General features: G+C 48.4%; 1 protein-coding gene and 2 pseudogenes across 50 annotated transcripts in view; 1 reads left to right on the top strand and 2 right to left on the bottom strand.

Moving 5' to 3' along the window:
• P4HA2 (prolyl 4-hydroxylase subunit alpha 2) overlaps positions 1-26421 on the top strand; it is a 62222-nt gene that overhangs the window by 7562 nt on the left and 28239 nt on the right. For 13 of the 50 annotated variants that reach the window (XM_070571158.1, XM_070571151.1, XM_070571155.1 and 10 more), the window contains 14 exons: positions 1778-1901; positions 2578-2674; positions 3345-3496; positions 6112-6249; positions 9772-10011; positions 11263-11456; positions 12216-12392; positions 15897-15967; positions 16207-16306; positions 20310-20363; positions 20824-20883; positions 22975-23043; positions 23443-23539; positions 25325-25796. In XM_070571158.1, the coding sequence (XP_070427259.1) occupies positions 1820-1901; positions 2578-2674; positions 3345-3496; positions 6112-6249; positions 9772-10011; positions 11263-11456; positions 12216-12392; positions 15897-15967; positions 16207-16306; positions 20310-20363; positions 20824-20883; positions 22975-23043; positions 23443-23539; positions 25325-25395 (1602 nt within the window). In that variant the 5' untranslated portion in view covers positions 1778-1819 and the 3' untranslated portion in view covers positions 25396-25796. Of the gene's footprint in view, positions 1-1777; positions 1902-2577; positions 2675-3344; positions 3497-6111; positions 6250-9771; positions 10012-11262; positions 11457-12215; positions 12393-15896; positions 15968-16206; positions 16307-20309; positions 20364-20823; positions 20884-20932; positions 20999-22974; positions 23044-23442; positions 23540-25324; positions 25797-26421 lie in introns of those variants that run through there. The other 37 variants (XM_070571139.1, XM_070571133.1, XM_070571137.1 and 34 more) reach the window with 8 other exon arrangements.
• On the bottom strand, positions 16663-17349 carry LOC139075416 (CLIP-associating protein 2-like; annotated as a pseudogene).
• LOC139075417 (CLIP-associating protein 2-like) lies at positions 17929-19741 on the bottom strand (annotated as a pseudogene).

Consider the following 26421-nt stretch of genomic DNA (forward strand, 5'->3'; position numbering starts at 1 on the left):
GGCTGGTGCTTCACTGTCCACAGATATCGCTTCCTAGCCCTGGGTTTTTACTGCCCCTCCCTACACACGTACAGAAGGTGCTCTCTCAGCTAGTCAAGCCTCTTGAGATAGAAGGAACAGACACCATCCCCTGTGAAAGAGGCTGTGTAAGCAAGCAGAGAGGCCTTCTGGAATCTTGGGGTGGAGATGCAGTAGGGTGAGGCCTTGGAATGACGTGGGGCTGGAACAAGGAGGACTAGGGCTCCACCTCAGGGCTAGCCTGGGCCTGCTCACCTTCTTTGAGACTTGCTTTCCTTTGCTTCCCTAACTCCATAATGGATCCCTTAACCCAGTGCTCCTGACCCTGCAGCAGGTTCTGGGCTGAAAGATCTTGTCTTCTGTATCTCTGGGCCCCTAACCCCTAGGGCACTGAGGGGCATGCTGCTGGCTCTGTCCACGCTTGTCAGGGACTTGAACAAATGGGGTCATTCACTTATTCTCTCCTCTTCCTGATATGAAACTGGTTTGGGGGTGGGAGTTGTGGTTGGACTTCTCTGAGCCTCTCCTGCGACTACAGTAGATTGGAATTTCTCCTGAAAGGACGAGGTGAGGAATGGGGGCTGTGACTGTGTCTAATCGACCTTAATAGGCAAAAAAATGGATGAATTGGCATTAGTCAGCTCAGACTTAGAATTGTCAGATGAGACATACATTTTGGGGGGGAAACGTTTGTATTTCCTTTATTTTCCTTGTTTTCTCCTAGTAAATTTCCACTGGGCCTGTCTGACCTAGAGCAGGAGGAGGAAGGACTGGCAGAGCTTGGGCTTAGGTAGCTGCTGGTCCTCCAGCATGCTCTGGGCTGCGTGGCTGTGCTGGGAGACGATGTCTCAAGCTTCTGTTGTATGCTTAGGTCCACTGCCAGCAGGGCTTGCCCCAGGTTGTGCCTGCTGCCTTCAGAGCTGGGTCTGACTATTTCTAGGCTGATGAGAAGACAGCCACTGGCCTCTTACCCATGTCAGCAACCCAGCTCAGCCCGAGGTTTTGGCCCTGAGAAGCTGATTCATTTTTGTATCCTGAGTGCCTAGCTCAGTGCATGGTGTATGTAGGTCTTTGGTAAATATTTGTGAATGGTGACTCGCCAGTGAGGAGAGTGTCTGCCAAGGAGCCTCACAACAGGAAGAGCAGTGTCTGCTCAGAGTGTCCACTCCTCAGACTGCTCTCGCTGTGGCTAGGTACAGACTGGCAGGGGGCAGTTTTATTCCTCTTCTGGCTGACCATTTGCTGCCCACCTCTTTTTGGGTGTGGGTCCTCTGGAGCATATTATCCCAACTTTTTCTGTCATTGTTTCTCCTGTACTGTCAACCTTCTTGTGGGCAGGGGATCCGTGTTACATCTGGGTCCCCAGTGGCTGGCACTGTCCTGGCACATGTGTTGGAAGGAAAGATAGGAACAGACAAGCAGTCTGTGAAATGAGGAGTGGGCTAGAATCTTGGACTGACAGACTATTAGAACCAGGGGTGATTGTCCCCCACGCAATTCAGCCTTCCCATGTTTGCCAGTGGTTACCAGGAGTTGAGAGGGCAGACTCTTTCCCAAAGGCATGTGGCCCCCTAGAGCAGGGGCCAGAATTGAGCACAGATCACTGGTTCCACTCCCTGTGCTTGCCACTGTTGATCCTGAATGTCTTTCTTAGCTTCTGTGTGCTAGGTCAGGATTTTGGCATGTTTGAATCTGTGTTTGCGTGTGCACATGTTACGTTTTTCCTCACCTAAGTTGCATTTTTTCACTGTTGATCCAGTGACAGTCACTGAATACCTTGCAGACACTGCCCTCTGTGACCATGAAATTCCGGGTGTCCGTGTTGCTGGTGGCCTGGTTTGGTGTCCTGGGCTGCGTGCAGGCCGAATTCTTCACTTCTATTGGTATGTGGTGACAGGATTGTTATCTACCTGAGCAATCTTGGGCTTAAGTGCCAGGGGATGTCACTGCCCAAGGCCTGTTCTCATTTAGGATGGACTGACCTCACCCACGACTTTTGACCAGTTCTGGGGAGAGTGGGAGTTGCAGAGTTGCTTTCTCCCCTTCTGAGGCCCTGATGACCTGGATCTCCTAGGAGCCAGTTGTCTCAATTGGGACCACCCCCTGGGGAGTTCAGGTTGTTCTTTTCTGACTATCTTTCTCCTGGATCAGAGTGGTTCTGAGCAGAGAACACTCTGTGGCCAGTGGATCCAACTGCTCTTCTTCTGACAAAGTCTCAGAGCTTGTTTCCATGTCATGATGCCTCCAGGATGTCCATGCCCCAGTGGCATGACCCAGCTGGGTGACAGTGGGAGAATGAGATTTGGGGCTTCCTCCTTAAGGTGTCTCCAGTGCACTTATCTCCACCTCCCCTTGGAGCCTCTACCTCTCTCTTCCTGAAGCTGGAGGCCAGAACCATGTGAGTGTCTAGGCTCTCTTTAACTCCAAGTCCCCACCATCCCAAGAGAACTGGTATGCCCTTGGCCCAGGGGACTTGCCTCTATCCTGGTGTTCTGTGCCCCGAGGAAGGGGACTGGACATCCCTCACTCATTTCTCTCTGGCCCTTCTCTCCCTTGCAGGGCACATGACAGACCTGATTTATGCAGAGAAGGACCTGGTGCAGTCTCTGAAGGAGTACATCCTTGTGGAGGAAGCCAAGCTCTCCAAGATTAAGAGGTGTCTGTCATCCTATGTCCCCACACCCACCCTGAGTCAGTCCTCCTGCCTGCACTGGAACCCATCCAGGGTACCTATAAAAGGAAGCCTTTAAAAAGGCATTATGGGGCTGGCCTCCAGGTTACTTGATGCCAGTCCTCCAGAGTGACTAAATACATGGGCTAAGCACTCACTGCTTTTTCCTTTCTATTTAAGAGACTTTTTGCATACATTAGGGTTCCTAGCTCTTATCTAAATCAAGGGTCTGGAAGTAACTGTGGGGAATTACTGTATTCTTTTTTTTGCTGTGGGGGGAGTGGAGATTAGCCCTAAGCTAACATCTGCTGCCAGTCCTCTTCTTTTTGCTGGGGAAGGCTGGCCCTGAGCTAACATCTGTGTCCATCTTCCTCTAATTTATATGTGGGACACATATAAATTACCACATGCTACCACAGCATGGCTTGCCAGGCGGTGCCATGTCCGCACCCGGGATCTGAACCCGTGAGCCCCGGGCCGCCGAAGCAGAACGTCTGCAGTTAACTGCTGCACCACTGGGCCGGCCCCTGTATTCATTTTTTGTTTCTTTATTGCCTCTTGTTGAAAAGAGTCCTGAATCTTAACAGGGAAATTAACACAAGTCAAGACTCTTGTGGGTGAGTGTATTAGTCTTCCTTTTCCTCTGGTTCCACAGCTGGGCTGACAAAATGGAAGCCCTGACCAGCAAGTCAGCTGCTGACCCAGAGGGCTACCTGGCCCACCCTGTGAATGCCTACAAACTGGTGAAGCGCCTGAATACAGACTGGCCTGCACTGGAGGACCTTGTCCTGCAGGACTCAGCTGCAGGTGAGGGCTGGTGAATAGGTGCTTGGATAAGCCTGTATGTTTGTGTGCTCACACCTGGGAAGTGTGTGTCTGAGCCTGTCCTGGGTCTGGGTGTTGGTGGGCATGTGCAGTATGTGAACATGGACCCTGCTGTCTCATGGCTCTTTCCTTTCTCTGGGGACCTGGCAATTGGCTGTCCTTGTTTTTTAATATGTAATAATAGTCAGTTCTTAGCTTTTCTAGTGTGTTTCCCTTTCTTTGGCAGTGATTTTTTTCTAATTACACTTTTGTAATATGTTTTATAGAAAAATAGGAAAACAAAAATAATGATGTAAGAAAATTGCAATTCTTAATCCAGGTTGTGATAAGCACTATTAAGATTCAGTCTTTCTACACATGCATATACATTAAAAAAAAAGAAAAAAGGAACCATACAAATATACCAGGGCATGCAAACCCACTTGCTTTGAGCGACCAAATGAATTAACAAAAATGAGTTAAGTGGGCTGGGTAATGGGGTCAGTACAAGCTGGGGAGCATCGACTTTATCTAAATTCATTCCCATTTGTATATTTTAGAAAAAAAAAATCTGTCAGCAGATTTGTGACATAGCATGTACTCTTTTCCTGAATTTTCCAGCTTCTCCATATGTCCATTAAATGTTCTTCTGCAACATGATTTTAATGGCTGGACAGTAATATGTTATACTGATATAGCATAAAAGTGGTCAAGTCAGTAGACATGAATTTCCAAATTTTCAGCAGTTTTGCACATACATCTTGGTGCCCACCTCTGATTACCACTTCTAGGAATTTTTCCTAAGAAAATGTTGGCAGGTCAGCGTATGAACTTTTTTAAAGCTTTAACTGTGCTTGGTGCTTTTACTGTGGTAGTACTTTCTATGCTCTAACATTTTCCTCTCAACAGGAGATGGTGGAACAGGCATGGAGGTGGGTCCTCCTGACTTCCAGCCCTGGGCTCAGCCCCCTGGACTCACTGCCTCTTCTTCCTAGGTTGAGAGTGCTGATTAACTTCAGACTAGTTGTCTCTCTGGCTGAGGCATTTCAGCTCATGTGGCCAGACTGGGCTGGGCTTGGCTGGGGGCAGGGTGGCCTCTGGGGAGGGATTGGTGAGCTCAGCTGAGCTGGACATATGCCTGGTGAGCTCACTGCCTCCAGAAGCTATGGCCTGCCTTTCCCAGACCACTGTCTCCCAGCCTGGGCCTGGAGTTCAGAACTGGCTATTTTGCCTGCCCTATTGGAGAATAAGCCTGCCCAGATGACTTCCCACTCTCCAGTCTTGTTCTCCACACCCCACCCCCCTGTCAACATCTGGTTCCTTTGGAAAACCTTATAATTATCTGGAGGGAGACAGGATGGGTCCAGAGAGCAATAGGTTGTTTTTGCCTCTGACTTTGAGAGTTCTTGCCCCTGAAATGAGAGGGACACGCTGACAGTGTGGCTTTTTCTAAGGGCATGTTTTCTTTTTCCTAGATTCTAAATTGGTAGAGTCCCTGACCATGCAGCCATAAAGAAGACAGGGTTGCAGCTTCTTGGTCCCTGGGTCCCCAGGCATAGTTAGAAGTGGGTGTTTGAGCCTGAGGTCATGAGAGTAGGTGGCCATGCGTACTGTTCCTCTGGGGAAGAGACAAGAGAAGAAATAGCCTTGGGATTCCCCTCCCATTTCTCAGCTCACAGGCAGAATTGAAGCCTGTGAATCAGCATGGGAGGGCCTGGTCCCCACTTGGAGTCCTGAGATTGTGGGAGGTGCTTATCTTGCTTCACAGCTAGGGCTTGGAGTCCCAGAACAGCCTCCTTGGGTGCTTCTGTGATGAGGGACTCTCTAGGCTCCAGGCTGTGGTCTTGAGCACCACAATCGGGGAGCTCATGCCCAGAACTTGTAGCAGGTCTAAAGGGTGGGAGTACCTTAGAAAGCAGAGCAAGGCCCAGTGTGATCTCTCAGGGAGCCATGCTGGGCTTGTGCAGTCCCACCTCAATGCTTGGCCTGGCTACGTGGTCCCCCAGTCCCTAATCCGGAGGTGGGGACAGCACCAAATGCTTCCAGTACTGTTGTCATCACCTTTCTTTATAATAATGGCCAGTGATCAGTAATGAGTGGCCAGCTGGGCTCCCTGAGTTGACCACCTCTGTCCCTTGGGCTCCTTAACCTGAGATGTGGGCTGGAAGTCAGTGTTTACCTGGCCAGCCCAATAATCCTGGATCAAGGTTTTCTAGATGATTAATTTTCCACTGAGTGATCAGTACATCCTTCTTCAGTCCTCTCCTGTCTCCTTCCCAATAACCCTCTTTGTCCCTTCTGTCTCTACGAGGTCTGACAGAGTGCTTTGGAGCCAAAACTCCCAGACTCCCACATGTTAACCAGTGTGTAGAGCTCTTTCTGTTCAGTTCTAAATGAGCAACACAGGCAGTCAATACAGTGAGGTGTAAGAAAGGAGAGGTCTCCATGGACTGGAGCCATCAGGGAGGTTTCCTGGAGGAAGGGGAAACAGCCTTTGAGGGAAGGGGCAGGGAGGTTTCACTAGCCAGAGACCCTCCAGCTGGTGCCTCTCTCTGGTCTCAGGTGGAATTCTGCCCTTGGATCAAGGGTAACCTCTTGTTCTCACTCTCATTTGGAAGGTTTTATTGCCAACTTCTCAGTGCAGCGCCAGTTCTTTCCCACTGATGAGGATGAAATGGGAGCTGCTAAGGCCCTGATGAGGCTTCAGGACACATACAAGCTGGACCCAGATACAATTTCCAAAGGGGAACTTCCAGGTAACTCCCCACCCCAGGTTTTGCCTGTCCAGTGTGTGTGTCTGGTACAGTGTCTGGATAGGGTTGGAGCCCCAGCCGACTTGTGGTCTGCACCCTCGGGTGCACCATTACCTCTGGTGGTGATCTCTCGGTTTTCCAGTTGGTGTCAGTCCCCCATTCCCATGACACCTGCCTTCCCTCAGCCTCTGCCCCTCAGCCTTCCTCCATGCCATCTCCTCTCACATCTCAGTGAAAGCCAAGGCTGCTGTTCAGCACCCCTCAGCCTCTGCCCCCAGAAGCACCACTCAGATCTGTGTCCAGACCCACTTCCATCCCCCACCCTCTGATTTCTTCTTGCCCAAGGCTGATCTCTGGACTCAATGCCCCATGTCCTGTGTGCCCTCAGTTACAGGCTCTGCCCCTGTCCATTCTGTGTCCACCTCTCTGGGCTATTCCTCCTGAGCTCACACATATGCTCTGTTCTCACTCATCTTGCAAACCCCTCCCTCAGGATCCGAGGCCCTTTTGATCTCTTCTCCCTCCTCATTTGGCTGCTGGATAGAGTCATCTACACTGTTTCTCCACTTTCTTGGTTCCCATGTCCTCCTAAACACACAAAGACTGCTTCTTTCCCTATCATCCACCAGTCCTGCCCCTGCAAGGTCACCAGTGGCCACTTGGCTGGTAAAGCTAGTGGACAGGTTTCAGGCATAATGTTCTTTAACTTTTTAACAGCATTTGGCACATTGGTTGCCTCATTCTTCCTGATATTCTCCCCACCTTTTAATTCTAGGACACTGATCTCAGCTGATTCTCTTCAATACCCCTCTCTCTCATTGTTTTACACACGCCTTTCTAGTGACTACCACAGTATGTTTATAAGAAGATACCTTAGGTTTGGGGGCTATTAGAAGCCAAGAAACCCAGGGATTCAGTTAGACTCCATTAGACCTTGAATACCACCTCACCCATGGGGACCCTGGAGGAGGCACAAGCAGAGGGAATCATGGTATGTAGGAGAAAGAGACACTCTGTTGTTGGCTGGTCAGGGCCTGGAGCTCTGGTACTGAGGAGTCTGGTGAGTCAGAAGGAAGACTTCTCCTTATTCTGCCTCAGTCAGGTCTTGGACCAAGCCAGACCATGAGTCCAGAGAGAGAAGGTACCTGCCAGATCTGTTCACCCTGTAGCTGTGAGAATGGTTAGTGGGAAGAGGGGGCCACACCCAGGCATTGACCTCTTACCTTCAGTTAACAGACTCATGCATGTTCTGGAGGGGCCATGAAGGGTGGAAGGGAGTTATTCCCCAGGATTCCAACCCCACCTCATGTTCTCTCTTAGCGCTTTCTCCAGGTGAGCTCAGCGATTTCCAGTACTTGAAGTATAGCCTGTACGTGGATGACATCCAGATTTGTGTTTCCTGTCAAGGCTTGTCTCCTAAGCTTCCAAATAGTGTAGGTAAATGCCTGTGGGACATCTCTACTTGGATGTTCCATGGGCTCCTCAAAATTCACGTGTCCCAAACTGAAATCCTCATCCCCTTTTGAACTGTCTACCTTCCTCTCTCACCTCTTGTCTCAGCAAAAAGCACCTCCATCTACTGGCTCCCCAAGCCAGAGTCCTAAGGCTGTGGATTCTACCTCCCTAATGTCTTCCATACTTGGAGGCCCTGATGCTAGCCTCATGGTCACTTCTTTCTCAACTGGATTATTGAAATATCATTCTGACTTATAGTCTACCTTCAGTTCACTTCTTAAAATCTTCCTCCATCTGGTCTTAAGCACATATCTGTTTACATGAGTTCCTGATCATAACGCTTAACTTTTAGGGCTAAACCCAAATTCCTCCTGGATGTGATCTTTGAGGTCCTGTGTGGCTCCATCTCCCTGGCCTCCTCGCCTATTGTACTAAGCTTCCCCACCGCTTAGCTATTTTGTTCAACTGACGCCCTCTACAAGAACACCTTTACCCACATCAGTTGGGTTTCCTGTGTGATTGCCCTTCATCATTCAGCTCAGCTGGTGCTCTCCAGGGGGTAAACTTTTGAGTTGGCTTCTGGGGAGGATACTGGGTGTCTGGGAGCCATTCTTGACATCATTGGCATCTTTGAGACGTATTGATAATAGCTACTGATTATTAGCATCCTGAGGATCATAGATAACATTTTCCTACCTCATCTCATTGAATTCTTGGCGCAATTGATGGTATTATCTCTATTTAGGGGTGAGGTGACTAAGGCTCAGCGAGGCTAAGTAATTTGTCCATAGTGAGGCCTGCACAGACCCAGCTTTATCCAGCTCACTCAGCTGTGTTATACTGCCTCCATTAGTGCAAGTTCCTGGGCCTAAGGAGCCAGCGGAGATCTGGGGACGCCTCTGGAGAGAGGACAGGGGCTCAGGGAACTCCCTAATCTCTGGCCTGCCTACTGACTCCATCTGGTGTTTACTCTCCCCAACTTCCTATCCCACATTGTCTGTTCCTGAGCTATCAGGGCACAGCAGACCCTGGTCTCTGAGGCAGCCAACCCATTACAGCAGGGGTTTTGTTCTGGACAGAGCCCCATCCTGGACATCAGGCAGACCACTCTGAGGCAGCTCTTCTATGTCAGCAATGCCTAGGTTGCTATTATTGGGGTTGTAGGGAGACTCCCTTGCTTTCTAGGGAGGGTCACAGCCTTTCCTGGCTCTCCGTGGGACCTGCTTTCTCATTGTTCTCTGAGAAACATACTTATGGTGACTCCTACCTTGCCACCACCCTAAGTCCTGCATCTCCCCATCATCTTACACCACATCTCCTTCTTCTTTTTGACCTGAAACTATCTTCATGGTTACTTTGCAGCACTGAGCCCACTGCTGATGACTTATGGTCACAGGACCTGCTGAACTGATGCTCACCAAGGTCCCCGCCACCTAACGGCCAAAGTTGGCACTGCTCTCTTGGCTCTTGGTCTCCCTTGGCATCTGTCACACCAGTTCTGCTCCCTCTGTTTCTTCTACCTGTTAGGTCCTTCTCACTGTTATTCACTCACTGTCTTTTCTCTGTAGGTGGTCTCTGGGGCTCTGGCCTCAGCCACCTTCTTTAGTCTTTCCTTGTAGTCTTCCTGCAAGAGATTATCCTCATCCATGCCTTTAGCTGCCACCTAAGTTCTGATTTTTTATATTTAGCTAATTTTTCTACCCTCCAGACTCTCATGGCCCCCTGCCCAGCAGACATCTCCTGTGTGGCTCACAGAACCTTCATACTCTCCTGAGTACTACTTCTTGGTGGGCTTCCTGGGCTCCTCTGTAAAAAATGCCCCTTCCCACTTGGGAAAAGGGAAGTCTGAGGCTAGGAGATTGGCTGTGAACCCCAGCCCAAGGCAGGGCCAGCCTGGCTGTGCTCACTCTACCAATGGCCCTTTGAGGTGTGTGGTCTGAAGTGCTGGTGGAGCTTTTCTGGAATGATGACCTCCTTCTAGTGGCCTAGGCTTCCTTGATGTGGGCATCTCTCTCCCTAACTCTCCCTAGAGGCTCTTTGGAGCCTGACTGTTTGCCTCTTCTGCTGCAGGAACCAAGTACCAGGCAGTGCTGAGTGTGGATGACTGCTTTGGGATGGGCCGCTCGGCCTACAATGATGGGGACTATTACCACACAGTGCTATGGATGGAGCAGGTGCTAAAGCAGCTTGATGCTGGGGAGGAGGCCACCACAGCCAAGACCCAGGTGCTGGACTACCTGAGCTACGCCGTCTTCCAGTTGGGCGACCTGCACCGCGCCCTGGAGCTTACCCGCCGCCTACTCTCCCTTGGTGAGGAGGTTCTCGGGGAAGGTCAGATGTGGATGGCGAACTAGCAGGAGAACTGGTCGCTCTGATGGCCACTCTCTTGGGACTGAGCCAGTCTTATCTGTCACCTGGCCTTACTGCTTTCAGGCCCAATCCAGCTGCCAACTAGCTCCTTACCGACCTCATTTCTGGCCTTCGCCCTTGCCCAGTCACTGGTAGATACACTCAGGCCTGTGGCAGCTGTGGCCCTACACACTTCCTTTTTTAATAGGAATCCAGTGCTGCAGTGTATCTGCTACTGTGCACAGTGAGCTTTCACTGTGTCAGGAGCAGCTTGAGAGGCAAGCTGTACTTCGAGTTTGCTGCAGTGACAGTGACCTGACCCATTAGTTAGAGGCCCGAGGTCTAACTGGTAGGACTTACCATGGCATTGGTGTTTTAAGTGTCTTGTGTTGGACTGAAGGAGATCAAAAGCACTGTGTCTTTAAAACCCATCTGTTCCACCTCTTACTGATATATGGGAATATCATGGTCTGTAATTTCACAGACCAGCAAAGACTGTCTTATGCTGCTGCTTTTTATGGGGCTTGAGTCTGATGCCAGCTGATCTATGAGTGTCCTGCAAGACTGACGTGGCAAGAGAGCTTTGTAGATTCTGTCGTGTTAGTAAGAGCCTTGGACAGGGAGTCGGGACACCTGGATTCCTATTCTGTATAACCTTAACCTAAATCTCTTAACATCCTTGGGCCTTGGTTTCCTTATCTGAGGAGTGGCACAGTAATCCTGCCAAACTTGTTCCTGCATGTTGTGAGGCCGACAAGATGAGGCTGTGGCAGTGTCACATGGCTGCTCTTTTTGCCAGTTTTTAGCCTGCCTTCTAGCTGTGGCTGGCATGTAATCTGGTCACCAATAGTGGATGTAGTCTGGAGGATAGATGTAACTGGCACACAGCCAAGTTGGGAGGAGAAGGCAGGGCTCTCGGCTGCTTCTCTGGACCTGCGTCCTTGAGACCTCCAGGGAGGACTGAAAGGAGAGCCACCTCAGTGGCTGGCTAAGCATCCCCTTCTTGCTCCTCTCTCATCTCTGACCAGAGTAGGGAGAACCTCTGTTGACTTTTCTCCTTTGACCAGCGAACCCTGGTTAGGTGCTGTGAAAGGCAGAATGATGCGTGCAAGTGAACTGCTACAAGAGAAAACCACTTACAGAATAATTTCTCTAAATGATCTAACAGATGTTTGTGGTTTCCTTTTCCTTCTTGTTCTTTGCTTTTTCTAGACCCGAGCCATGAACGAGCTGGAGGGAATCTGCGGTACTTTGAACGATTGTTGGAGGAAGAAAGAGAAAAACCATCATCAAATCAGACAGAAGCTGAGCTAGCAACCCAGGAAGGCATCTATGAGAGGCCTGTGGACTACCTGCCCGAAAGGGATGTCTACGAGAGCCTCTGTCGTGGGGAGGGTGTCAAACTGGTGAGCCATGTGGGTGGGTCAGGGGCCCAGGCTGTGGACCTAGACTTTGGCTCTGGACAACAGATTTGGGTAGGATGTTCCTCTGTCTGCAGGTCATTTTTTCAGCATCTTCCCCAGTTCTTTGTAGCATCTGCTGAGGCTGACATGTGGGTGTTTTCTGAGGTGAAGCAGGAGATTGTCTCTCCTGATGCCCCGGATAGAGTTTCGTCCTCTAAGTTATTACTGAGCTCCCCACCTGACCCCAATGTGCCCAGCCTCTGCTTGACTCACTGTTGTGAAGAAAACCTGGGTTGGATGTGCCTCAGGCCCCAAGGGAAGTCTCGTCTCTGTAGCAAAGACATGGTAGTTGCTAGAGCCTGGGATCCCAGTGCTTCCTCAAGGAGGCTGAGGTGTGGGGCAGTCTCTCGGCCTTTTCCATGCCTATGTCTGCTTGGCTCCCATTGGCTCCTCCACCTGGAAAGGCTTTTCCCTTGCCCTAGTGCTTCTGACCTTTTCACATTTCTGTGGAAGGGGTCAGGGATTACTCTCTGCCACAGGACTTGTGGACATGAGGTATTCTTGGGAGAGAAGAAATATTTTGTGATTTGTGGGGTATCATTTCATGCCAGTCAAGCTGAGGGGCTTTTATTTTCTTCTGTGGTGGGGCAGGAGGGAGCAGCTGCTGGACATAGGGTGTGAGACCAGTGTCTGCTGCCAGCCAGCCTAGAACTGAGAGTTAGGACTCTCTCAGCTCAGGGCCTGTTCTTCTGTGCTTCTCAGACACCCCGGAGGCAGAAGAGGCTTTTCTGTAGGTATCATCATGGCAACAGAACACCACAGCTGCTCATTGCCCCCTTCAAAGAGGAGGACGAGTGGGACAGCCCGCACATCGTCAGGTACTACGATGTCATGTCTGATGAGGAAATTGAAAGGATCAAGGAGATCGCGAAACCCAAAGTAGGTGTTTGCAGTTTCTTCTCGGGTCACTCATCCCTGGTACCATGGGGCAGTTTTTGCTTATCCAGCTGACCTTTGCTGATGTCTAGCATGTGTCTACCTTCAGGGTACGGAGGTACTACAGACTCAGTTTGATCTTGGGGGTTGTGGTCCGGTGGGGAAGAAAATTGAGGGAACTAATGTGGACTGCCAAGTTCTGTTATAAGGGCATGCCAGGAGCAGGACAGGTCCACAGTGAGAAGTGTCAGCTCACCTGGTTGGCAAGCTGGTATGTGGATGATTTTTTAGGAAGTATGCCACAGAGTGCTGACAAGCTGGATCCTGTGGAACTCCTGATTAGGATTGCAAAGAAAGTGACTTGGGGGAGAACAAACATCCTTACAACATTGAGTCTTCTCGTTCACGAGCACTCCAGATCTCTCCATTTATTCATACCTTTTAAAATTTTCTTCATATAAGCCCTGCGCATTTCTTGTTTATTCCTAGGTGGTTTTTTTGTTATTGTAACTTCACTTTGTTTTTCATTATATTTTTGCTGGTTACATTATATTAGTTTACTATTACATACTAAACTGTTGATTGTGAAAATATATTTCACAGTAATAGCTAATGTTTACTGAGTTCTTAAGTGTGACAGGCCCTCTTCTAAGTGACTGACATATATTAACTATTATGTCTATTAAGCAGGCTCTGTCATTACCTTCATTTTAGCCATGAGGAAACTGAAACTTGTGCAGATCACAGCTAGTTGTTGAACGCACTTATTCCTCTTTTGGTTTTTAGCTGATTCTCTTGGGTTGTCCAGATAGTATCATCACCTGCAGATAAGGAAAATTTTGTTTTCTCCTTCCTAATAGTTATAGTTCATTTGTTTTTACTGCCTTGTTGAACTGCCCAGAACTTCTAGAACATTGTTACAGTAGGCATCTTTGTCTTGTTCCTGCATTTCCTAGAAATTCCTCTGGTATTTCACTGCTAAGTATGCAGTTGGTTGCTGGTTTTGTATATATAGCATCATGTTATAAAATTATTCTTCTATTTCTAGTTCATAAAAGAGTTGCTCCCATTTGACATCTTTCAAAGAGAACTACTTGCTGTCATGTCCCCATCCTCCTCCTATCACTGGTGATTAGGAGGGAGGATTTAGCTGGATCCTCTATTGCTAGGCTTCTAATAGCTTTGTAGTGACCAGGAGGCCCAGTGCTTGTGGAGAGACCTGAAATAGTTTTCTATCCTAGCCCCTGGGCCTCATCTTGGAACGACCTTGGCTTGAGGTACTAGAACATCTAGGGCTCACAGTCAGTTGATATCATTGATGTGGCTAAGGGAGGGTCTGGCTAGTGTGTGTGGAGAATGGGGTCCAGGAGCTCCCCTTTCAACTCCCTGGATCATCTCCAAAGTCCTCCAGGGAAGAAAACTGCTTTCCTGATGGCCACGCGAGAGAGGCACTGTTGTGCCAGAACCTCCTGAGAGATTACTCACTTGTCCCTCAGACCAAGGCACTGAAACATTTCTCTGCATGTATGTGTGTTCGTGTTGTGTGTGTGTGGATGCACATGTGCATGGCAGGGGCAGTGGGTGAGGGGAGTGTTGGGAAAACTTGTCTTTGAACAGAAGCCATGTGAAGAGCCAAACATATTGGCTATTAGAAGCTGACCTCTCCTTTCCAGAGCTTGTGAGGGACAGATGCTATTCTGTCTTTGAAGTGGGGCCCATGAGCTTAACTTGGCCTGTGGGGAATGCCTGGCATCTGCCTCTGGGTTCTTGGCCTGCTTTCAAAATAGCCCTGTCTGTCCCCTGGAGCAGAGCACAGCTGCCCAGAACCTCCTTGGCGTCAGGCCATCACTGAGGCTCAGATGTTCGGATGGGGTCTAGCTGTGGCTGAAAGTGTCATCAGGGAGGAACTGTAGGTAGAGCTCAGGGAAGCCCTCTGTCCTGGGTGCACTGCCATCTTACCAGAACATGCTGCAGCAGCACAGTGTCCAGGTTGGTCAGTCTCCCCTTCTGACCAGCCTTCTAGTCCATCCCCTCCTCTCCATCCCTTCTGCTACCCCCTGCCCAGGCCACCATCACCTCTTGCCCTAACCTCTGCCTTGACCTCCCCACTGGCCGCCTTGTTTTCACTCTTGCCCCTCCTTAGTTAACTTTTCATGAAGTGTCCACAGCAATCCTTCTTACATTCAGATTGTGAATGTCCCTTCCCTGCGTAGAGTCTTCCCTGTTTCTCGTTGGCCACAAGGTTGCATCCAGGCCCAGCCCCCACTTGCCTTGTCAGCCTATTCTCATCTCTTATCTCTAAATTCTAATCCACAGTCATAGTGCCATACCCATTTTCATCCCTGGGCCTCTTATATTGCCATCTCTTCCCTGTTCCTGTAATATACCCCCACTTGGCTAACGCCTACTTACCCTTCAAGTCTCAGTTGGTGGTTCCCTCCTGAGGAAACCATTCTTGACCCTATAGACAGAGCTCCCACAGACATTAAGCTTACCCAACTCCCAGCTTGTACTGTGCTGTGCTGCAATTACCCAGCTAATTTTCTGTGTTCCCCACTTGACTAAGTTGTGTGAAGGCAGGGGCCATATCTCAGTCACCTAGCATAGTGCCAGGCACTTAGTAGGCACTCATTAGGTATTTATTGAAATTACGGGCAGGTACTTAACTGGAGTGGGGGTATCTGGGTCTATGATCCCACCAATGTGAGGTCATTAGGGCAGTCCACAGCTGAAGTATTGGGGGCTGGCTATGGGCAGCAGGTCCTGCCTGGAAGTATCACTACACCTTTCTGTGGAGACTGTGGGGAGATGAGGTAGGTGAGGAGTATGTGTGTATGTATGAATGTGTATGTGGAGGTGGGTCACTTCCAGGTGACAGTTCACTTATTTCAACTTGTCAAGTCCTTTCCTCATTCTATTATCTGCTCTTGCGAGGCACCTAAGGGAATTAAAACTCTGCCTCCTGTGTTTGCTCCTTGCAGCAGTGGGAGCCCCGTGTGAGCTGGTGCAGCAGGAGAGTGTTTGGCTAGGTTTCTTGGCAGAGGAGGATGCTGAGGTTCAGAAGGATGGTGAACTTGACCAAGTTGAGAGGAGTATGCGAGGCTGAGGCTCAGAGATGGTGGCACAGTCTGAATGTTTTGGGAGCAGCCAAGCACAGATTCTGCTCAGGCAGGGGTGGTACATAGGCCTGGTGAGAAAGGGGGCTATTCAGGCAGATGGCTGGATGGACAAAGCAGACTTCATAGGTATTCTGTAGACAGCACAGATCTGGGTGGGAGCAGGGATGGGCAGTGACCGAACAGGGCAGTGGCCATAATCTGACAGTGAGCAGGAATGTGGAGGCCTCAGACTATTGCCCTTGCTTGCAGGATCATGGGGCCTTGGCTAGGGCTACTTTCTGCAAAGCTTCTTTCCCCACTGGCCTGGCTTGCAGATCTGGTCCCAGTCTCTCCAGGAAAACACTCAAGGCAAAGAAGGATAAGTTTTCCCTCTCTTATTGCATTCCAGCTTGCACGAGCCACTGTTCGTGATCCCAAGACAGGTGTCCTCACTGTTGCCAGCTACAGGGTTTCCAAAAGGTTAGCAAAAATGGTGGTGGTAGTGGTGGGATGGCTGCTCAAGCCCCAACTCTAGGGCCTCCCAGTCCCTACCCAAGGGAGGATGGCTTGGTTAATCCTGCCTGCTGGCACCTCACCCACCTGGAGAACTCTCCCTGTGCTGCCTATTAGTGCTGGCCCTGACTCTGGGGAGAGAGTGCAGGACCTCATCTAAGCCTGCTGTCCCCACCTTCCTTTCTTTCCCTCTTCTTTTGGCCCAGCTCCTGGCTGGAGGAGGATGATGACCCTGTTGTGGCTCGAGTTAATCTTCGGATGCAGCACATCACAGGTCTAACAGTAAAGACTGCAGAATTGTTGCAGGTATGGCTGGTCAGCCCTGGGAGCCTGGGGTTGGGAGTGAGTGTTTCTGGCTAGATGGTTTCCCAAGCTGTCCAGGGCCAGGCCTCGGGAGGCTTGCCCAATAAACTGTATGACTGCACAATACTATGAATATGGAGTGACCTCACATTGGGAAACCAGAATTAAGCATGCCTGCCGGCATTTAACAGTTAGCATTCAACAAATATCGATTGAATATCTTCTCTGTGCCCAAGTATTATGCTAGCAGCGCTAGGGATCAGTGGTGGCATGGCAGGCCCATTCATGTCTTCTTGATTTTACAGAACCTGAAATCCTGAGTTGTTCTAGGGATACCTCCAAGAGACCTGTAAATATCTTCAGTGGTCATGGGTCTGAGACGTAGTCAAATGCACTTGGAGATAAAGTGTTCTGTGATACATTGGTAGAAGTGAGAGGCTGCGACCTCTGGTCTGGGAGACAGAAGCCTGGGTTTCAGCTGGTGAAGGTGGAGTGTTCTTTTTGAATTACTTCCTGTGGAACCCTGGCTTCCTGGTTTTCTTTGAAAGGTGATTGTGAAGACACATGGCGGCACCATGCTGGAAAGTTTTGGGTAAAGCTCCTAATAATGTGTCATCTGGTTTTTTGAGTTCAAATCAACACTGGCTGTGCTCTTTTCTGAACATTAGAACTTCTGGATTCTCTTGTAAAGTGAAGACCTGAGACACTGCCAAAGAAGTTTCACTGGCATTTTTCTAGAGTCCCTTGGATCTGTCTGGCCGTAGTTTCTATGTATTTAAGGATTGCACCCTTCACCATTAAGCTTGGCATTTGCGTCTGATCAACCATAGATCTCATGAGAACAGTGAACTGAAGATCATTTGGAAAAGAGTCTCTGAACTTTTGCCTGGACATACCCAAGCAAATCACTATTTTTTGTTTTCCCCATAACTGTGTCAGTAATCAGAAAATCAATTTTGAAGGTCATCTTTATGGATTTGTGTGAAATCTCCCAGAGTTTTTAAAAATATGCTGATTACCTTACAAATAGTCTTACGAAATTTCATATAATCTTTTCAGTTCAGCTCAACTTAGTGTTGTCTAATTTTTAAGCAAGTTCTGCAAACAAGCACATTGAGAGAAGACTTCTGCCATATTTCTCACTTCCTTCTTATTGTGAGAACACCACCATTTCAAGAGCAGTAGAGGCTCTCCATGCACTAGGTGCATCCCTGTTGGCATTGTTGTGATTCATATCTTCCTGGAGCAGGTTTTTTGTTGTTATTAAGATATCTGCCACAGCTTCCTGTGCATCAGAACCAGTGTTAGGACTCTCATGGCCCTGATTAAGGATGACAATCTGCTTGATTGGCTCATACAGTCTGTTTGATTGGCTGATTCCATACCCTGGACCAAGGGGCTGAGAAGAGTGGACAGGACCTATGCCCCTGTTGCTCTCCCAGCTGGCTTCCTGGCTTCACCCTCTGTACCCTATCTCACATGCAACCCCAGGAGACAGCAGCTTCCTGTTTAGACTGGCTTCTCTGCCACAACCCTTGTCTGGCTTCATCTTGTCTGGCCTCTCATCATATTGTTGCTCATTGATGGCAGGGATCTGAATGCCAGAACTCTCAGTGGAGGGGCTCTTATAGTAAGGGCTCTTCTGGAACACCCAGACCACAGCTGCCAGGGGGCTGAGACACCATTTTTGTTCGCTTTCTTCCTCTAGGAACTGTCTTGGCATTTCCTTTGCCAACCAGCAGTGTTGAAAGCTTTGATCCTACATGGTCTGGGAGACAGAAGCCTGGGTTTCGGCACCTGTCTCTAAGTGTTCATTCCACATGGACTGCTTACAGTCTGATAAATGCCCAGGCACCAGCAATAGCCTTCACCCCAGGGTCCTTATGGGAATGTTACAGGCTTCTGGAAAAGAACTGCTTTTTCGCTACCTGTTGACACTCTTTTGGCTGTAGTTTATATGTTTGCTATAGATCATTTGGAAGAAAAAGGGCAGTTGAGTCTTTCTTGTGAATTGGATGAGGGCTTGTCTTTTAGAGGAAGAGATGCTACACTGCCAGAATTTTCTAAGATTGAAGACACTGCTGACTTGATGTCTCAGCCTCACCAGAAAAGTAATTTTAACGGGTTTTTTTTTTGCCTTCACTATGACCTCAAGCATCATAAATACCCATGTCTTTCAAATGACTGACCCTTCTACTTTTGTAACAACAAATCTGACGATTCAAATGAATACCTCCTCACAGGAATCAGTTTTGATGTACAGTTGCTTGTTATTAAAGGTACAAATCTGGGGCCTGGAGTTTGTCCAGATGGTGAATCTGATTGCTGCACATCCAGAAGTTCCCATGACACTTGCACTATTTTGGGACAGTATTAAATAGTGTAGGTACAGTAGGATCAGTACCATGATCAAATGTGATTCCCAAAACTGTTGAAAGATGAGCCAGCTATAGCAATGCGGCATCTTTCACTACCTGAGATCTGAAAGTTTAAGCACTCCATCTAGCAATGGGAGTGTTGGAAAATGCAGTCATACTGTGCAGCTCCAGCAACAAGCAGTGATTGAATTTTCCTGAGTGCATTGGCTCTAATCACAGTCACGTTTAAAATTTTCTTCAAGTTCTTGACTAGAGTGGATCCAAAGAAAAAGTATTTTGTAATATCACTTCTTCAAGTGCTCTAGCACTTCCTTCCTTAGATGGACCTCCAGCCTTAGGGCCACCTGCTAGACCAGGCCTCCTTGCACTGTTGACAGGATTTCCAGGTGTTTTTGATGTGGGAATCTTGAAGGCTGAAGCAGTGAATTACAGCATATTTTCATCCACTGATTCTTCATATCAAAATTTTTATTTTTGTGGACACTGAAAATCATGCTGCCCAAATTCTGCACTTCATCACATTTGATAAATATTGTGTTTTTCTTCAACAGAAGGATCTCCTCTCTTGGCAAGTGGAGAAAATCCACTTTCTCTCCCTCATGTCTATAGGTCTTCATTACTACCAATTTTGCAGCCCCTTTCAGCTGACTGTTGGAATCACCAAAAACGATGTACAAAAAACACCAACTTTCTGAGCACCAATAGCTGAACCTCAAAGGTTTTTAGGTTTTCAGTAAGACACAGTAGCCAAGTGTTTCCAGATGGACATTGGTGGTACCACTTGATCCATCAGCTTCCATATCAGATTTTGCACTTCATCTTGAACCTTGTCTCTCATTCTATCTACTGAAGCTAAAATAGTCATTGTGTTTTAGGACTTACATTGTGCTGATAAACTGTTCACAAAGGCATTTACAGTTTCTAGTCCAATTAATGATGCCTGGTAGTTGCTGAAGCTGAGGCTCCTGCTGGGGGTGCTGAGGGAGAACAGCGGTTCTTGGCTTCCCTGCAGCCAGCCACTTGTGTCCTTCTGCTTCCCTTGGATGCAGAAGTACTCCATTCAGCTGACCACTGAGAGATGGGGTGGGATATGTTTGCCCCACTCAGCCTGACCAGGGACAGCTCCTGGGGCAGGGTGGCGAAGGTGACAGGAGCTGTGCCAGGCACTGAGTAACTCCCAGACTAGCATTAAAAAACAAAACAAAACAAAAAAACCCCAATCTTGAGTTTGTTGTTGGCTTTCCTCTGGACTGCCATTTCATTATCTCCCAAACAAACAGGGCCCAGGCCAGGGCCTGCCTCAAGAAGGGCTCCCTCTGCTGCCTTCTGTGTGTCTCTGAAGGACTCGAGCTTCTTCACAGTGGCGATCATCTGCACGTTGCCCATCTTGTTCTGTTTGGGAAACCATGTTTGTGCTACAACCTTACCCTTGGACACAGCTGTCGACATGCTTGCAGCATGTGCTCTGCCTGTGGTGGCAGGGCATTGTTACCCTCCACCTTGGAGAAGCTGTTCTTGGGTGTTCAGGTTGTTCTGGTTGTCCTGGGGAGATGGTATCTCTGAGAAGATGGGCTGCTTCAAGACTGTTCATGCTGCTGACAAGGTCCAACATTGTTATTTCCCACCAGGTTGCTAATTATGGAATGGGAGGACAATATGAGCCACACTTTGACTTCTCTAGGGTAAGGCCTGAATCATGGATGTTTTCAAAGGGCCCTCCTCCAGGTGGTTTGAGAAGGCTAGAGCTTGTAGAAGCACTTCAGCCTGCACATCAGGCCCCCTGCCTCATCAGGGCCAACTCTTTGTTACTGGAGAAGCCCAAATTTGGAACCATGGGGCCTGTGGAGCCCAGTGCAACCTGGCTGTTTCCCCTTTGATGTGGGGAGTGTTCCTCCTGCCCCAACCCTGTTATTCTTTGCCCCAACTCTAAAGCAAAGGACCTCACTAGGTCTTTGTGAAAGCTGTTCCTGCCTTCCTTCCCTTGTGCCCCAGCCAGGGTTTCCTTTGCAGTCTTTGCCCCATGGTCCAGGCTGACGTGTGGAACATGCACTTATTACCTTCTTCTAAACCTTTTGGTCCCAGTCCTGTGGGTGGTGGGTAAAGGCAGTTGCAAACTTGGGTGAAAGTTGTTGTTTGTTGCAGCGACCTTTTGACAGCGGCCTCAAAACGGAGGGGAATAGGGTAGCAACGTTTCTTAACTATGTAAGTATCGGGTCCAGGCCCACCTGTTCACTCTCACTTAATTTTATAGAAACATGAGCAAGATGCTTTCAAGCGTTTAGGGACGGGGAATCGTGTGGCCACATTCTTAAACTACGTGAGTATGATTTGTGCATCATATGGGCCTTAAGGGGAGCCTGGGTCCAGAGTGCTGTTTTATATGCACTCCTGTCAGGGTGATAGTACCACCTGTTTCTCAGTGGCTGGGCCCTTCTGGCCCTCTGCACCCTTCTTGGCTGAAGTAGAGAGTTGGCTTTTGCTTACGTTTGTGTGCTCCTTACCACTCCCATGACTTTCACATCCCTGGCTCCTTTTTGATGGGCCCACTGTTACTGTGGACTTTTGGGATGATTCCCTGGAGGGTTCCCTCCTTGGCAGCAGAGTGAGGAGGTAGCCTTGAGGTGCTCTTAGATGAAAGCTGCCTTTGTTTCCCCAGAGCTCGGTGGCCTGCCCCTCACTTGCTGCCTGTGTTCCAGCCACAGGCTGTTGAGTTTACCGCTCACACAAGGAATAGTTTCCTGTCCCCTCTGCTGAGAGAGCCAGCTCTAAAGAGGCATAGAAGCTGTCAAATAACAGAGATAGAAGCCGTTGTTTGTTTTTCCCTTTGGTGTCTCATTTACTTATTTTTTGGTGAGGAACATTAGCCCTGAGCTAACATCTGTGCCAGTCTTCCTCTATTTTATATGTGGGTCACCACCACAGCATGGCTGATGAGTGGTGTAGGTCTGCACCTGGGATCTGAACCCACGAACCCAGGCCACCAGAGTGGAGCATGCCAAACTTAACCACTTGGCCGCGGGGCCGGCCCCTCATTTAAGTTTTTATTGTGTGGTCATTATGTGTTAGGGACTGCCATGAACATGCTGGTGAGCAGGACATGTGTGATCTCTCTTGTGGGGCTTATGATCTAATATGAGAGACTTTAAACACAGGAGAAGTAATTATTTAGTTACCATGGTGGCAAGTGCTTTGAAGCTCAGGGTTGGGGTTCAGAAAAGGCCTCCCTTGGGAAGTAGCTTGTTAGTTGAGACTTGAAGGTTGAGTGGAAATTATTGGTGGAACATGGTTTCTGGCAAAGGAGAGAATGTGCAGAGACCTGGAACAGGGAAGGAGTTTGGGATATTGGAAAAATAGAAAAAGGCTAGTGTGGCTCAGAGTCAGTGCATGAGTCGAGAGTGGCTAGAGGTGAGACTGACAGGGCCATTGGGTTCTAGAAAAGAGCCTGAATTTGATCCCCAGGGCTGTGGGAAGCCATTAGGGCTTTTTATCTTATTCATTTATCCTATGTCTGTTGAGTGCCTTCAGTCTGTCTGGTATGTGTCCTGTGGAAATATTTTTTAGCTCCAATTTTATTACATTATAGGCAAAAAACTTGAAGTAAAAGAGCCAGATGAGAGGGGAAGTGGTGCTTTGGGCATGGATTGAGGCATGCCCACTCTGTGGGCATGAGTGCAGCCTCACTACCATGGAACTTATGTTCCATTTAGTTTGAGGTCTCACTGTGGGAGAAAGCAGGGTTTCTGGAGAGACACTACCCTACCTGCCCACCCAACTAGCCCTAGGGAAGGTGGCTGTTCTGGAAAAGTGAGCGTCTGACTAGAACAAAAAGTGACTAGAATCAGAGAAACAGAGCCCACAGTGGGGGCCACAGATGCTATTGGAAGCAGCAGGGAGCTCCCAGTCAGGGCAGCTCACGGTGCACAGTGGCTTAGGCAGGGCCCAGGCTGAATGGGAATACACGGGTAGGGGTTGATCAGGCATTTACTGACTACAGACTCAAGATTGTTCCTATGTGAGGGCAGCCAGGATGTGGGTCTTCTGCAGGCCTACAGCTCTTGAGCACCCGTTATGGAGACTGTCCTGATGAGCCACACAAATTAAGCAGAGTTTAGGGAGGGGCAGGGCCTGAGAAGAGCCTTTCTTAGCTCAAGGGCTGGCCGTACAGCAGAGCCTCCAAGCAGTGCTGTTCATGCTCAGAGGAGAGTGGTCTGCATATCTTGTCATGTCCTTTTTGGCTCAGTTGCTCTGAGGGCCTTGAGTAAAAGGGCCAAACTCTATGCCTTGTATTCCCAGATGAGTGATGTAGAAGCTGGTGGTGCCACTGTCTTTCCTGATCTGGGGGCTGCAATTTGGCCAAAGAAGGTAAGTTCTCGTTCTTGTGGGTCAGAGGTTGAAGCAAGGCTCAGACCTTGTCCATGTTCCCCAGTCCCATTCCCTGACCTGCTTGACTGTCACTGTGAGGGGCCTTAGTCCCTTCCTACCTGAACTGACTTTGTGGCCTCAGCTTCCATATGGGGAGATGGGATGGGGAGGGAAGTCCCTTCAGAGGCAGGTGAGTTTCCAAATATCTGCCCCACCATGAAGGGTAGGTGCTTTCTGGGGAACTTCTCTATCACTAGAGTCCCAGAGCCCTGTCCATAGAAAAGTCCTGTACATGGAAAGTGAGGGTATCTCTGCTCAGGGAGGGCTCTGTGGTGCTTAGGGTCAGATTCTCAAGCCCAGTCTAAGGATGTCGTCTTATAGGTCATCTCTTTTTCCCAGGGCACAGCTGTATTCTGGTACAATCTACTGCGGAGTGGGGAAGGTGACTACCGAACGAGACATGCTGCCTGCCCCGTGCTTGTGGGCTGCAAGTGGGGTGAGTGGCTTAAGGTGTGGCTTAATGTGTTGGCTTTCGTGGCCAGCCTTAGACGCTGAGCTGGGAGACAACTGCTGCCAAATTTTCACAAAGCTAAGGCTGTCTTCTTTTTTGAGGTATTTTTGTTTTTTCTTTTTTTCCTTTTAACTAGTAGTCCCATCCAGCCATGTAGCTGTCCACTCAGCTGGTATGTGCCAAGACAGCTGGTTGGCAACACTCTCAGAGATGCCCAGAGAGAGACAGCCCCAAGGAAGAATAGCTGCACAAGCATTGTAGGTCCAGGATGGCTCCCCAGAGGACGGGACTCTGGCAAGGGTTCTGAGGGAGCAGTGGGGGAACTGGAATCAGAGAGGGGAAAGAGTGTCCCAGGCAAGCAAGGCCCATATGAAACAAGGCACAGGCTAAAACCAGCATCACAGTGTGAGGACTGGCTGCCTTTGTCACTTGGATGAGGGAAGGCCTGTGGCACAGGGGCCAAGAGATGAGGCTTGAGGTTAGGACCAAACCACGGAGGCTGAAGCTTGAGCTTTGTTCTGGAAGCAGCTGTGGCAAGCCACGGAGAGGCTTGAATCAGAATGTGACTGGAAGTGATTGCAAAAAGATGAGTTTATAGCCTCCCTGGAGAGTTTTGGGGATAGGTTTCTGATAGGTTCACAGAATGTTAAGCAAATGAAAAAGAAAGTGAGACAATTGCTGACCTAGGGGAAAAGAAAAAGTTGTACAAGAAATGTCAGTATACTCTACTAGGTGGCTTAGGTGTGAGCAACATGTATGTGACATAATACTGTAAGCACTGAATATTAATTTAACTAAAACTTGTGATTTAACTCTATTGGAAAGATAGGGAAAAATATGTTTTAGAAGTAGTATAAAAGAATTCCAAAATCAAAAGTCAAGAAATAGCACTATAAGCATGTTATTTAGAAATAGGTCGTTGAATATCAGAAGAAAAACTAAAGGAGTTGAAGGTCCTCTGGAAGTGGGGATTTGCAGTGGGAAGGGGTAGGTAGGAGATTGCTGTTTATCGTTATAAGCTTTGTAGACAATTTGACTTTTTCAATTAAGTACATGTATTACTTTAAGTTAGATTATATTTTAAAAGCTCTACTACAGTAGTTCATTAGAATAAATTTGTTTTATCATTATGAGTCTATTTTTAAGCAAGAAAATCATGGTTCATGTGCATTTGAGACACAGCTTTAGGTGAGAGACAGTGCTAGCATCAGCTCTGCCACTCTGCTACCCACAGCACACAAATTGGATCTGCAGGCCATAGCTCCTGAGGTTAACGTCCAGGCTCTCCGCAGTTTGACAGGCTTCCTCATCCCCTCCCTCTCAGTTCCTACCCATCACATCAAGCTGCTTGGTGTACTTGACACACTCCAGGGTGGTTCATGCCTTGATGTCTTTTTCAACCTGTTCCTACTTCCTGGACTCCCTCGGTATAAGAACCATCATGGTCTGTCCATCTTCCTCTCTGGATAACTGCTATTCAGCTTCATGTCCCAGCCCTAGGGTCTCCTATTCCCCCATGTGGTTAGATGCCCTTTAGCTCTGTTTCCATGGCACCCTATACACATGTATCTTGTGTCACTGGCATATTTTTGTACAATTATCTGTTTATATGTATGTCTTCCGCACCAGCTCATGAGCAACTTGAGGCCTGCAACTGTCTTATCTGTGTCTGATTCCCAGGGCCCAGTGCAACTTCATCATAAAGAAGTCATTAATTTTGGCTGCTGAATTAACGAACAGGATTGTAACATACTTTCTGTCTGTTTGCAGTCTCCAATAAGTGGTTCCATGAACGAGGACAGGAGTTCTTGAGGCCATGTGGATCAACAGAAGTTGACTGACATCCTTTTCTGCCCTTCCTCTTCCTGGCCCCACATCCCTTGTTGTCTTCAAGTTCAACGTGACAGACACCTTTGTATCTTCCAGCCCCTCAGGCGGGTCTTTGGAAGAGTGAATGTTTGTCAGGCAGAGAGAGCAGACTTGGGAGGGTCCTGGGTGACCTGGGTCCCAGCCTCTCTGGTCAGCCTGAGCCATCTCTGGCCGCAAGGGTAGGGTCCGAGCGGCTGCAGCAGTGTCAGGCTGTCTAGCACCTAGCCAGGTGCCTTTGTACCTCAGATGCTTTAGATGTGAGATATTTCAATGAACCAAAGTTCTGATACCTTGTTTACATGTTTGTTTTTATGGCATTTTTATTAATGTGGCTTTAACCAAAAAATAAAATGTCCCTGCCAGAAGCCTTAAAGAGCCTTATTTGGAGTATTTTTTAAGATGGGGGAGCTTTTTACCAAGTTCACCGTTTCCTCTGCATCTCCTCTGTGCAGGCAAAATATGGGTAATGAATATCTTAGTGGCAAAACCCTGACCTTGGGTTCTAGATCTGGTTTCAACACTTAATGTCTCTCCAAGCTTCAGTGTCCTTTTTGGCAAGTGAGGGAAATAGTCTTTCCTTGCCTCCCAGAGAGCATAGAAATCATCTATTTTCATGATTGTAATGCTGTTATAATTTGAAATTTCTTATTTTGGAATTTGAGATATATACAGAGAATTGTTCGTGATACATAGATGTATAATTTAAAGAATATGAAGGTGAGCATGAGCACCCATGTCACCACTGTCCAGGTTAGAGAAGAGGTCATTTTCAAATCCACAGCTCAGGAGTCCCTTGTGAGCCCCTCCTGGGTCATATCTCCTGCCCTGCCCCCAGGACCTTGGTGGTAACCGTTGTCTAGTGATTTGAAGTAGTCATTCCTTTGCTTTTCTTTATAGTTTTACTGTCTGTGTCAACATCCCTAAGTAAGTAGTTACTTTGTTTTCCCTGATTTTGAACTTTTGTAAATGGAATCAAAGTATATTCTTGGGCGTGTTTA

The sequence above is a fragment of the Equus przewalskii genome, chromosome 13 (genome assembly GCF_037783145.1).
Source record: "Equus przewalskii isolate Varuska chromosome 13, EquPr2, whole genome shotgun sequence".
Taxonomy (NCBI): Eukaryota; Metazoa; Chordata; class Mammalia; order Perissodactyla; family Equidae; genus Equus; species Equus przewalskii.